This window comes from Triturus cristatus, chromosome 3_2 (assembly GCF_964204655.1).
Source record: "Triturus cristatus chromosome 3_2, aTriCri1.1, whole genome shotgun sequence".
In the NCBI taxonomy this organism is placed as follows: Eukaryota; Metazoa; Chordata; class Amphibia; order Caudata; family Salamandridae; genus Triturus; species Triturus cristatus.
Window position 1 is genome coordinate 1,081,927,127 of NC_140584.1, and position 13,655 is coordinate 1,081,940,781.

Sequence of the window (13,655 nt, forward strand, 5' to 3'; positions counted from 1 at the left end):
TACCAACATACGAGTCTCGGCTCCCACCTGTGGGTCAACAGGTTAGGAAGTCTTCATTTAGGGGCAGGTGAAGGAGTAAACCATATTTGAAAATACCAATGAGTTCATATAGTTTTGCTTTACCGCGGCGTAAAATCCGTCGTGGTGTGCGGGTGAAATCTTGCGTGGGCGGGACCGCGTCGGCCAACGGACGAGCTCAGCACTACGGAGGTAGTGTTCGCGACGGTCGTTGGCCGACGCACGCATTGAAGGGGTGTTTCAAACGAAAGCTGTACTGCTAAATAAGCCCTTTAAAAATGTCGCTCAAATCAGTAGTTCTTTTGGTACTGGTTCACATATTTGAAAAATCCTCTTTGATTTAAGTTACAGATTACGGTATTGCAAATCAATTAAATCTTTTTGGAAGGTAACGCAAGCCATACAACATCACCGGCTCGGAATACATAAATGAAAAGAAATTACACTGTGTTCACCTTGCTTTGTCAGGGCTTGTCGGAGAGCTGGTGTGATCATTTCTCTGGGCTCGCCATTCTCATTTGACCCAACACTTCCCCCGGAGAGACCAGATTTTCCAGAGTCCTTCTGCATCTCCTGCTCTTTCTATAATGTACAAAAACAGTTCCTTAAGAATTTGTAAATGGATCCATTTTGAGTGTAATAAAAAGTTTTAAACCGCAAAACAAACGTAATAAGGGTAAGCACACAACCTTTTAAATCAAAGTTGAAATACTTTTATCTCAGGATTTGATTAACGAATTCACTTCGTACACAGACTTGCACACTGTTCAATTTAGTTCAAATCTTTGTTAGAGGTTTTAAGGTATCAGTGATGAAGACAATCAACCACCCAAGGTGAAAAACCATGCAAAAGTAAAGAGATCCTGGGATAAAAAGTTAAATAACAAATATTATACATATTATAGAAAAGCTACGAAAGGTAATGGGGGAGATACAGGATCTTCCTGCAGATTCCTCGCCTTATAAATACTCTCCAGGCACCAGGCTGGAACTCAAACATTGATTTCACAACAAAAGCTCTCCAGCATAGTCCGCTCTGACTGCACCCCCAAGATGAGGGAACACTAGATATGTAACGGGCCAACCTGCAGGCTCTGAGTCAGTTTGTGGCATTTTATTGCACAGCACTGAGGCATACAGAGAATAACTGAGAAAGAATGATGCAGTTCGTAATGCAAGGAATAATGCGGCTCGTAATGCAAGAATAAGGCAGTTCGTAATGCAAGAATAATGCGGTAAGCCAATCTGCGCGGTCAACTCGGACATCACTAGGCCCCAACAGCAGAGACAACAGTCATAAGCTTAAAGAGGCGGCCCCGGTACTGCTGGGCAGGTACGGGCCGCTCGGGGACTCCAAGCGTCTAACGCGGTGCAGCTGGAGAGAGATCGGAGCACTCCTGTACTACTCCTGATGCCTCCCCAGGCCACACGCGCTTGCGGCTCCCGACCGGATTCCAAGCCTTACCTGGGGGTGCGCTGCCTCGCTCTCTCTCCGCTTGTCGGATGTCCTGCTGGGAGGCTCAGACGACGTTGCAGCTCCGTTGCTAGTAGACGCAGTAGCCGGACGGGCTACGGCACTGCCTTCTCCTTCATCGACGATCTTGGGCAGATTCCTCTTGGCAAACAACGATCACGATCCCTTTCATCTTGCATCTTTGCTTCAAAAAATTCTTTAACACGTTGCGGTTCGGGCTGACGGCGGCAATCCTCACTCTCAGCCTCAATTATGATGACGGCTCAAGCCACAAACAGCAATGCAGCAGCGTGGACAATGTTTCACGCTGCGGGGGCAATGCGGTCACGGAACACCTCGTAAACAGCACCACAGACCACATGGCAGTCTCAGGCGTGCAAAAGCACAGGTACCAAGCGTCGCCGAGACACGGTTCGAAACTTTGATGTTCCTGAGTTTCCACAACAGGGGACCAGCTCTTCCCGGGCCCTTGGAGAAGTTACTTCAGGACACAGCAAAGTCCTCAAGCAGGGGGACACAGCACACAGCAAATTCCCTTGTCCTCTCCTTAGTCAAATCAGCAAACTGCAGGTCAGCCCCAGAACACACAGTAAGGGCAGTTCTTCTCTTCACCTTTGGCAGAGGTTCCTCTTGAGCACGAAATAGTTGCAATACTTTTTCAGTCTGGATTTCAGGCTTGAGTTCAGGGGTTTGAGCTCTTACATTTATACCCCTAAATGCCTTTGAAGTCTTTGTGTTCAGGGGGCTCTGAGCCCAGTCCAAACCAGTTCTGGGCGTCTTCCTACCAGTGCACACCTTCTTTCTTTGATAGCGAGGGTCTGGGCCCCAGACACTCCGCAGGAAGTGGAGCCACTCTTTTGTGACAGCAGCACAACCCTCTTCGCATCAAAGGAGCTACTCCTCCCACCACACCAAATGCTGGCCAGCCTGTGCTGTCTCACCTACTTCTCCCTGGTGGCAGGACACTCCCCAGACCCTGTCACATCCTAACCCAGATAGTCAATACACAACACCACGCAGAGGCACACAGGATGGTCAGGAGAAGAAACCAGCCACTTCTAAAAGTGTGGTTTCTAAACACACAATTTGAAAACCATCTTCATAGAAAGCTGTGTTATTAAATTCAAAATTCAGGCACACTAAACTTCATCTCTCCATCATATGCCCAGGGCCGGACTGGGAAACAAAACCGTCCCTGGCAAAGTGCTCGGCCGGCCCCGACCCCCATTAGGGGTGCCGCTGAGCTCTTTGCCAGGGCCGGTTTTCAGCCGATTTTGTTACAGGGCCGATTTTGCAGCTATGCAGCAAAAACGGCCCAGTGACAAAAGCGGCCCCCAGGGGCCCAAAACCGGCCCCCACATAGGACTAGTTTTAATATTTCAAATCCATGTCTCGAGTATGGGATAACAGCACTAATACTTCAGGGCAGTTGTTAGACATGGCATCTTTTGGCGTGTTTCCACTGTCTTTTTGCTTTCTGACCTCCCTTTTTTATGGTATGCTGGACTCCATTTTTGCTGGATTAGAGCATCTGTGCACTTTTTTTCTGCTATTCAGTGCTAAAGTGCAAGTGCCCCTACTGTAAATTGTGTTAGGACTGGTTTTCCAAGATTGGTATATCTGATGTACTAATAAGTTTCTATTATAGTGCACTGTGTGCACCCAGGGTCTGTAAATCAAATGCTACTAGTGGGCCTGCAGCACTGGTTGTGCCACCCACACAAGGAGCCTTTCAAAGGTGTCTTAGACCTGCCACTGCAATATCTGCACGCAGGTTTTACTGCTATGTCGGCCCTAACCTTCCCTTTTACTACATCTAAGGCACCACTAAGGTAGGCCCAAGGTAGCCCCTGGGCAGGGTACAGTATATGTGAAAGATAGGGCATGTAGTAAGGTGTTTTACATGTCCTGATAGTGAAATACTGTGCATTTCGTTTTTCACTATTGAAAGGCTCTCTGTCCCATAGGTTAACATGGGAGCTGCCTTGTAACATGTTACAAGTTTAACTCTCCATTGGGACAAGATAGATAAATGGGGTTTAGGCTCCCTGAGCTCAGAATTTAATAACACATCTTTTAGTAAAGGTGATTTTTAAATTGTGTGTTTAAAAACGCCACTTTTGGAAAGTGGGCATTTTCTTGTTTCACCATGCTGTGTGCCTCTTCCTGTTTGTGTATACACAGTCTCAATTTTGAGGTGACAGGAGCTGGGGATATACATTCACAGTAGACAGTCACAAGGGGGGTTGAGGTGTGTCCTGCATTTCCTGGGCGACTCATAGCCAGGCTGAATAGACCTTTTCTGCCTTTAGAGTTGTGGGAGTTTTCATTAGCGCCTGAATAGGCTGTCTATTTTGCACAATGCGGTCTCCACCTCCTGTAGTGAAGCTGGACCAGGGAGGACAGACCTGGTTTTTACTGAGCTCTGAGACTTTCTGTCTGAAACTTTAAAGGGAAAGTGGTATAAATATTGGGGTCCTGATCCCAGAACTTTAGAACTCATTTGGACTCAGATGGTCTTTGACACCCTGCATTTCCAAGGTACTGTTTGCAGGTCTCCCAGTCACCATAGCTGGTCTGCGATGCTGTGGTCGGCCTAAACTGTTGGATTTGTTGCTTCACGACACCTCGATAGCCCCGGATGGAGCTATCAACTTCAAGGAATGGTATTTTAAGTTTATTTTTGCAATATTCGTATTTTGATTACTGTATATTGGATTTACAATTTTAGATTTGTTTTACACAGGTAAATGTTGGTAATTCTAAAACTGGTGTGGTGTCCTTCTGTAATGTTTTCACTGCATAACTGTCTTATGTGCAAATGCTTTCCATATTGCTTATGAGAAAAGCCTGACTGCTCGTGCCAAGCTACCAAGGGAATGAGCAGGGGTTATTTTAGAAGTGTAATCCTCTTACCAGGACTAGAAGAAGGATCTCGACTTGGACAAGGTGGGACCCAACTAGGTACCCCCTATGTATTTTAAAATGTCACCATCCTCTCACTGCACGCACCTGCACTAATCTGTGTGAGCACTAGAACTTTACCCTGTAAACAAGTGATACTCTATTTATGCCATTAATAAATGCGAGATCATTTCAACCTTGTGTCCATTCATATACTGCGCAGCAAGGACATATTTATTATTAATTTTGCTGTTTCTTTCTTCTGACATATGCGTACTCAAATAATGTTAGCCTCGGCTACCCGAGGACCTAGGGGCCTCCACAGTACCAATGTTTTTCGCTACTATATAGCTTTGCCCTGGTCTGTCGGGGTCCCCTGGTTTCTTATAAAATACTAACCCTAATGCACAGCATTGTGAAAAATTCAAAGATGGTGCCAGCAAGTAGTCGCTTGAAAGACCTTCTCTGACACTCTAAGCCATGTCCCTAACTCAGAGGGGACTTGCAATATCCTTCACAATCTACAGAAAGGAGGTGAACCTCCTGCCCCTTCCTTCTCAAAATACATTACATAGCTGAGAAGTGGCCCCATGTTCTGCATGACATCTTCCTTAGTCATGCCTTTTTAGCCCAAATTACTTTGCATTCTAGGACATGTAAATCCCGGTATACAATCAGTTGTTGGGTAAAACTGCAGGAGTTGCTGTAGGTGTCACCTGACATGGAGCCTCTTAGTAGCTGCACTTGAGCAGGCTCCAAGTAGTAGCATCCCTTGTTGATCCAAGAAGCAAAAATCATTTTACGGGCGAGTAGTATAGCATCCAGTTTGTTTGCTCCTCTGCCCATCGCCCGTGAAAGAACTGATTTTTTTCTTTATCTTGGACAGATCTGTGCTGCTCAATCCTGCGGCTGTCAAGAACACAATCCACAGTCCTTCCCAGGGTTAAGAGAGAAGATGGAAAGTGGGCCCCTCCGGGCACAGTTTATTAGGTCTCGCCTAGCGAATGCAGCGCATGCGCTGCATCGCCTTGGCAAGACTATTGTCATCGCTTTGGGGAGCGAAGGGAGACAAATCATGTGCGCGCCCGGACAGGAGATGTGCACTCCGTACGCGTGCAAATCTCTTGTCCCTGTGTAGGGCTGGCGTCACACAGCACGCGCATCGTGCGCTTTCACTTTGCCTCCGTCGGCTTGTTTTTTTGTCCCGTGAAACTCACCGCAAAAGTACCTTCCTTCGAGTGTCCGTCTCGGAAGCTGGATTCTGAAGTCCGCGTTGCAGGAAACAAAAGCGACTCTTAAATGAAACCAAAACTTTTATAATACTTACGGTTTCGATATGACTACTTGCCTAACAAAGTCCAAGGATGTTTTTAAAGCTCGAAAGACAGAATCAATCTCATAGCAAACTTGGACTACTGTAACGCGTACCACAAGCCAGTTGTTTTTTTTTGTTTTTTAACTGGATTCATCTGGGACTTTCCATTGAAATGCGTTGAATTAAACATTGTTTTTCTGACAGCCCCCATGCCAGTGGCGTCCTAAACCAAGAGAGTCACGGAAGTCGCAGCAGTCACCGTGATTAGACTATCACAACGCAAAAGTCGCCAAACTGCCACAAAACCACACGTGTTACAGAGGCCACTAAAACAGAAGGAGGACGCTGCACTTTGACGGAAATAAAAACTATCACGCAAAACACGATAGAGAGTGAAGAAGGACTGGGTTGGATAAACTCCTTCCCGTGCTTTTTGTCTCTTGAGTTTTAATCCCAATCCAACCCCGTCAGTCCAGAGCCATCTACTTCCACGCACTTGTAAGGATAGCTGGCCAAGATTTTAACTTTTATCTGGTCTGTCTGCTGTTCGAAGCCCGGCTCTAGAAGATCTGTGTGCCTGCTGTGATAGGATTGGAGAGATAGCTCTGCTGTCTAATGGGCAGTCCAAGTGAGTGATGATATCTACGTAGGCTGTAGTAGGTTTCAGTGCAAGTTAATTATGGCTAGGTAGGGTTTCAGCCAGTGCTTAATTTGTGATAGCTTTCATCAGTGCTCGGCACCGGCACTTGTTTTTTAACATCAGAAAACATGGGCAGTGTTTAACAAAGTCATATATTTAAAAAAATAATGGTATCAGCTGGTCTGGGTAAATCCTACAGCTGTCTGCGGCCTGGAAAGGTCCAAATTGTCACATACTTAAGAGTGAGAGGGTGAGTAGGCAGCATGGGTACAAGCGTGTGGCGGTGTTGGCAGGGACAGTGGATGGGGCAAGCTGCAGTGACTGCTTGAGAAATATGCTGGGTTGGGCATTTATTTTATTTACAAACTAAGTATTGGTTGCTGCTGGTAACCCTGCCGTGTCCCCTGGCACTGCCCTTGTTGCTAAGGGCTCTGGGGTCATGAAGGCAGCACCAAGAAGAGAAAGGAAGCCGCCTCTGTGAGCCCTGTTTACTTTCGGTTGTTTGCACTCGATGCCCTTCCCCCGATTCCCCCAGCAGGAAATAGCTGGCTGCTGGGCACATATTGTGATGCAAACCTAAGTTAGAAGGTGTGAGATTTCCCTTCTGCGGCCCTTGGTATTTCGGTGAATCGGTGTCCCAAGAGAGGATTCTCTCCATAGACCTCAGCATGGGGCTGAGAGTTACGTGTATACATCCCTAGCAAGGCAGACTCCGCTTTCCATCCTCTTGTGGTTGGTAAATTGTCTACCATTACATTGTTTATTTACATTGCTTGGAAAGTATAGAAGTATGGTATGAAGCGCTATTTAAAAACAAGCATTGGCAATGCAATAAGTCTCGCATTCACGAGAGTTTGAGCTATTCACATTGCAAATAATAAAGCCTTTTATTTTTGTTTTAAAAACATAAATAAAAGGCATTGTTATTTACAATGCCAATAGCTGAAACTCGCGTAACTGCGAGACCCATTGCATTGCAAATGCTTGTTTTTCAAACTGCCACTGCACAGCTTCTTTCATGCTGTGGGAAGACCGCAATGCCATTTAAGCACTGTGACATCAAAAGCTGCATGTAATTATTTATTACAAGTATATTGGAGAGATACTACCAGTCACAAACGAGTTTCATGACCCTATCGACTGACCAGGCCAAGACTTATTTTATAAGGTTATGAAATCGAGGTGTCTTTCATATTTATTTGAACATACACCAGAGGGTATTTTACTCCTCATAATGCATGGTAACACCTTCACACTTCGCACAAACCATTTAAATTCTTAGTGCCTTGCTCTTCCACGTTCATTGCAGACACAAAGAATAAAAGCAGACTCTGCATTAAACATACCAAAGAGCAGCATTTTTTCCAAACAGTTTTATCCAAGTCAGATTCAAAAACATTCCGTGTGTGAGATTAAGTTGAAACATGCAGAGTGATTCTATCGGTCATGTAACGACCTATAGCATGGAACAAAAACATGTTGCTTTACATATCTTTCTGCTGAAAGCTTTTCATTTTAAAAACCATATTAGAAGACAGAAAAGGAAGTTTTCGTTTTTCTTGTTCAAATCACCGCTGTAATTGTTCTCTGTGTCCCGCCTTTCACCCTGGCTGCTGGCTTTGTGACCTCAGAACTCAACTGGAATAACTCGCTTCAGTTAAGCAGATATGTCATTTCTTTACTGCAGGCACCTAAAAGAGTCACAACTCGCCTGTAATAAGTAAATTAGAGATGGGCGTCTCTACAGGAATTACAGGCCTCCATGTATAGTAGCAGGATAACAGTATCCCACACGTTATAACAATCTTTTACGCAAGTTTAACCCCATGTCAACATGCTGCATATGCTCTCAATTTCTGCAAACACTTTCCCCGACAACGCAAGAGCACTTTTCTTCACTCAGTTAGTGAGTCACAGGTTTCCATCCAATCCTGCTCCTGTGGCAGGTGACACTACATTTTGCATTGAACTCTTTCATATGCAGAAGATTGATGGTGCAGGGAATAGGCTCCAATCAAGGCATGACAAGTTAAAATGCTTGATCAGATGTTATCCGTAATTTGTATTATTGCCTCTCGGAATCCATCAGTTTTGATGCTTGCGTGCGGCAACTGTCTAATGCCATATTGGCCACTGAATAAACTACTTAATTTCATTTTCCGATTTCAAGAGATCTCGCGTGAGATTGCTCCCTTTCACTTTTCACCATTTCTTTCCAGAATGATTAAGGATTTTTGCAGTGGCCTTATAAATTCTTCAGGGAAGCCAAATAACCTAAATAGGTCAGGCTCCAGGGTTTAACTAGAAACTGTACTGGCAGCAACCAGTTGGGTTTATGGGTGGGATATGCAGCAAGACACCACGATGCATCACTGCTTATAAAGTATTGTGATGGTTATGAAAATCAGGTGGGTTAAACCCTCCAGATTAATTATCTGTGATTAGGTTTCAGTCATAAACTGTGGTTGGGGTCAATCTGAAAACTATTCACAGGCAGTTTGTTAAATACTTTGAAGAGCCGTTTGGGAATATGACCAGAATTATACATATTGTATAATTTGCTAGAGGAATGATCATCATTTTTAAAGTTTCTCATCTCTTGCCCATCATGAAATATGCTGTGATGAACATTTTTTAGTTGAAGCTTTAACCTTCTGTGCCAGGTGCTTCCAACCAGTAGCTTGTGAGCTACGGGTATCTCGCCAACTACCTATAGGTAGCTCTCGCGTTGCAGCCCAGTGAACTAAATTAGAAGCTTTTGCTTGACTGAGGTAACATATGTATACCAAAATTGAAAACTGTGTATTCAAGACGAAAATGTGTATATTTTCAAAATTCATACGTTGATGTTTGGGCAAAAATGGTCACATTTCCAAAATATATTTAAAGCGGATACTGGAGCGATAAATATCACATTATTGGGGAGACTTATTACTAATAATAACTTGGTGCAAGGGACATTGCAGCTATGGCTATTTGTTACCCATCTAGAGACATTCCACACAGACAAAGCATTTTACATTACTGTTGCAACCACTCCTGAGGCAGAGAGGTGATCCCTTCTGGTAAACTTGCATGTGGTGACCACTAATGTAATCTCGTTATAAGAGGCTACTAATACATTTCTAATAGCTCGGGAGGGATTTCACTGAACACAAGTAACTTATTACAGAAAAGGTTGGAGATCCCTGTAAATCTGTGCTATGGTAGGCACATGTTTAATATTAATACCCTAGTGGTGAGGAGCCTAGTTAGATGTAGGTTTTCAAGTATTTTGCAATTTCAATCATGTATTTTCGAATTCTACTCAAAAACAAACAGTTTATTAAGATTCAGTCTGATTGTATTCCATTAATTGCCACAAACCCATCAACCTGTGCTAGACTCGCAACAAGAGGTTAACTAGGTTTGACATCCTACTAGTCGTCATCATCTACCCCTTTTTTTGAAGACTTGCTTCACAGCTTAGCTGTCTGCATGACATACTGTTATAAATTCTTTAAAAGATACACACAGTGGTCCTTGGATCCACCCAGATGATTACAAGTCTCACCTCATGCTGTGTCCTACTTGGTGTGTCAATCTACCTTCCAGGCACTGCTTCCATTGGAATGCTCAAGGAACTCTTAAACCTTAAATGCACGCTCAGTAGCCATGATGTCAAACATTCAATTCTTTAAATCCTATCTCCCTTCTTTACAGAAACCAATCCTTTTGGTACTTTTCCACTAGCATTGGTAGTCAAAAGGCCAGGCTTTACTATGATAATCAGTATTTGTGCATGCAACGCCCATTACCAGCCCTTGCAAATGGCTGTGCTTACACGCAATAAGGCAATAAAGTCTGAAATACTGGTTTTGCCTTGGCTTGCTTCTTTATTTTGACCGCTGCGCTCTTAATAGTAAAAGTCTGTGATTTCAAAAGCTGATTTATATCTGAAGAAGTCGGATTTCAACATTTTACGGATACCCAAGAAGGTCTGTGCAAGTTTGAAAGTTTATAAGTATTTAAATTTGGAGAATGTGAAGTAGGAAAACTCAAGGCCATACAGACAGGACTATGACTTTGAAAACCTATGGCAATCCGAATAAGTGTCTTTCCATCTGATTTGCACGTTCCTCAAACAAATGTTTATCACACAATTATGTTTTTTCTTTTCTGAGAGGCGTTTTCGCCATATAAACACAAGAAACAAAATAAAAACACATTTCTCTCAATACAAGTATAGAACTACACCAATTGCTAGTGCTTTCTTTGAGAATATATACAAATTTGCTACCCACACACAAATTAAAAAGCTACAAATGGTTCCGCTGGGTAAGGTCCATTACATTCACCATAATAATCATCCGACAGATAGGGATAAGTTAATTTTTTGTCGTAGATTCTAATGTCTGGTGTGAGTTTGTCCAATTCCTGTGGAGTGTGATGGGGTTAAACTCTGCAATTGTTTTCTCCGCAAGCTCTAGCAATTCCTTAGCATTTGTGAGTGCCTTATCAATGATTTCTTAGGACGGCACGTGTAAATATTAGTTCTCCAGCTAGCATACTAAGTAGTCCTTTCTCCCGTCAGAACTCGTGGAGGTGCGGGTAGCGGACACCTGCTGGACTTGGACATCCCTATTAATTATCACTGGCTTTGAGAGCAGAAGTCAAATGGATTTTTTTCTATATACCCCTGGAGGTATAAGCACACGACCAGTGGGGTAAGTGTATTAGCTGTAATACTGCAAATGCAGTATAATGATTTATTTTTGAAACGAGTGATGAGGAATTTTACTTTCCCAGCAGGTATACAGCTGGAATTTGGCATACAGCTGATAACATTTACGGATTCACGAATGGAGGCACATTGGTAAGTGCCTTTGAATTGGTTCACGGATGCAGGAACCTCTCTGAACTTAGATTACGTGTACATATGGGTTATGGTGATTGTAATGGGCCATTTCACCATTTTCCAGATGATCCCCGTCTGTAAAAGAGTTGTCTGTTGACATGCTCCATCCGGGCTCGGAGGAGTAGATTCAGGTCTTTGAATATCTAACCAACAAGGGTGAGTACCCCTAGAGCATGGCTGCTCACACACTTGTGATTATTTTATCACACACTACATTAATAGGAATCTTATTTACTTTTTAGGTGTTGCCTGAGCCAGCGCATGCGCTACCCTGGCAAGACATTTAGGAGTGGAGTTGTAAAAGTCCGACCACAGCTTTGTGTGGCATACAGTGTGCGGTTACGCGCACAGGCACGAGCAGAGACGCCTCTGGCTTTCCTCTCGCTCGGCCAAGCGTGCGCGCCTCGCTTCAATGCCCCTCCCCCACCACAGAGCGCGTCTCGCAGCTTGTTATCCGAAGCCTCCCATCTCTTCATTTTCTCACCGCCCTACCACTTCTCCTCTCCCCACTACCGTTCATCTCCTTTGTTCCTTTACCGCTTTTAAGTCTCGCTCCCCTCGTTCTGTTTTTTTATCACCATACCGTTCATCTCCTTTGTTCCTCTACCGCTTTTAAGTCTCGCTCCCCTCGTTCTGTGTTTTTATCACCACCTCTAAACCGGTCGCCTCTACTTTCACCTTCTCGCTTTCCCCTCTCCTCTCCATTGAAGGCGTCCCTTCTGTCTCCCCTCCCATTGTGTCTCTCCCCTCCCCCCTCCTCTTGGCTCCGAGTGCGAGTGTTACTGATGCGCGCGGCGCACCCTGAGCTCATGGCCTGTGTCCGTCATGTCTCCCTGATGCACACGGTTTATTTCTGAAAGCAGTAAACTCGTGACACACACTGACCCGGAGCAGGAGGCAAGCTCAGTCACACTCCACAATGCACTCACCCATTGTGCAATCTGCCCACGTGGAAATTCACACGTAATGACACACTTTCGTAAATATCACAAGACAAGGGCTCCCCCTGCTGCGCTCACAGTCTGGCAATGTGAGCTCGAGAGCTTCAGGGGAACTATGCTGAACATGTCCTGATAGATGGAAGGGAAGACTGGAAGACGAGAGAGGGAGACTGCAGTTGCCATTATCATTAGATGGGAGGGTGAGGTGTCATTAGGACCACTGGAATTACACAGCAAGACAGCACCAAATTATGAAGCAAGGTTGACTAAATTATGTGTCAAGAAAAGACACATTCTGCGGCATTATGAGGCACATTTTTAAAATAGTATTACTTCTCCAATTTTTCATTTTTAGGTTGGCCGTCGCATTTTTTTCTATTTATTTGCTTTAGTAGTATTCACATCACGCCCCGCTTTAGAGGTTTAAAGCTGCCGAGATTGCTACAAAAATAAATAAATGAAAAAAAAAGTGGGCAGACGCTGCATTTCTTCTCCATTTATTTTCTTTTGTAGCAATCTCGGCACTCTGCGGTTTAGCTTTAAACTTCTAAAGTGGGGTGTGATGTGAAATTTACTAAAGCAAATAAATAGAAAAAATGCGATGGCAGCCCGCCTTATAACAATTAATTACTTGTGTAGAAATTGTTTTCAAACAGGCGCCGGACACCCTTCATGTTTTAATAAGGTGGACGCGCTGCCATAGTGTATTATTTATCGACACAGCACCTGACGCCCTTATTCATAGGCTGTTCAATACTCTTCTTTCTGTCTGGGCATTAAAAAGCCTTGGAATATGTCCGTAAATGTTTCCTAAAGCAAGCATGTATCCCTAAATCACACTGCATGACCCTGTGTGTAGTAATTGCATAACTTTTCAATCCATGGTGGCACAGCACCCAGGATAATGTGCTGCATGGCTAAACAAACACTTAAAAGGTCCCAAAGGCGAGACCTATTGGCTATGCCAATGCTTGTTAAATAGGCTGTCACTAGTCCACTTTTGTCCTCAAGAAGACCCTATTTGATGTATCTACAAACACATACACAGGGTCGAAACATCGACGTGAAACTATCTCATGTCCGCGCTCACTATAGCTAATTTAGAAAATAGTGTAAGCTAGAGTGAAAGACCAGAAAAGGACAGAGAATTTATGTTATTGTTTTGTTTGTGTTTAAATTTGAAAGATCACGCATTATGTCACCACAGTCACCCATTGAATTGTCTGCATATTTGTTAGCGTGTTTTTTTGTAAAGCAGCCGGTATTAATTTTCTGTGCTAAGTATTTACAAAGTTGGTCTGAAAAACACAAAAATCAAAACAAGTAATAAATGTATATATTTTTGCTAACTTGTTGTAGGTGTGGTACATTCAGGATTGTTTAGTATAATTCAATAGTGATTTTGAAGAAATTATTTAGTTCTAAACTAGCACCTCGTGGTGCTTACCCAACGGAACCATTTGTAG

General features: G+C 43.8%; 1 protein-coding gene across 3 annotated transcripts in view; it reads right to left on the reverse strand.

Annotated features, from left to right (window-relative positions):
• LOC146859157 (S-adenosyl-L-methionine-dependent tRNA 4-demethylwyosine synthase TYW1-like) overlaps positions 1-13,655 on the reverse strand; it is a 590,982-nt gene that overhangs the window by 308,507 nt on the left and 268,820 nt on the right. For all 3 annotated transcript variants that reach the window (XM_085649816.1, XM_085649818.1, XM_085649817.1), the window contains one exon: positions 474-600. In XM_085649816.1, coding sequence (XP_085505942.1) covers positions 474-600 — 127 coding nt within the window. The remainder of the gene's footprint in view (positions 1-473; positions 601-13,655) is intronic.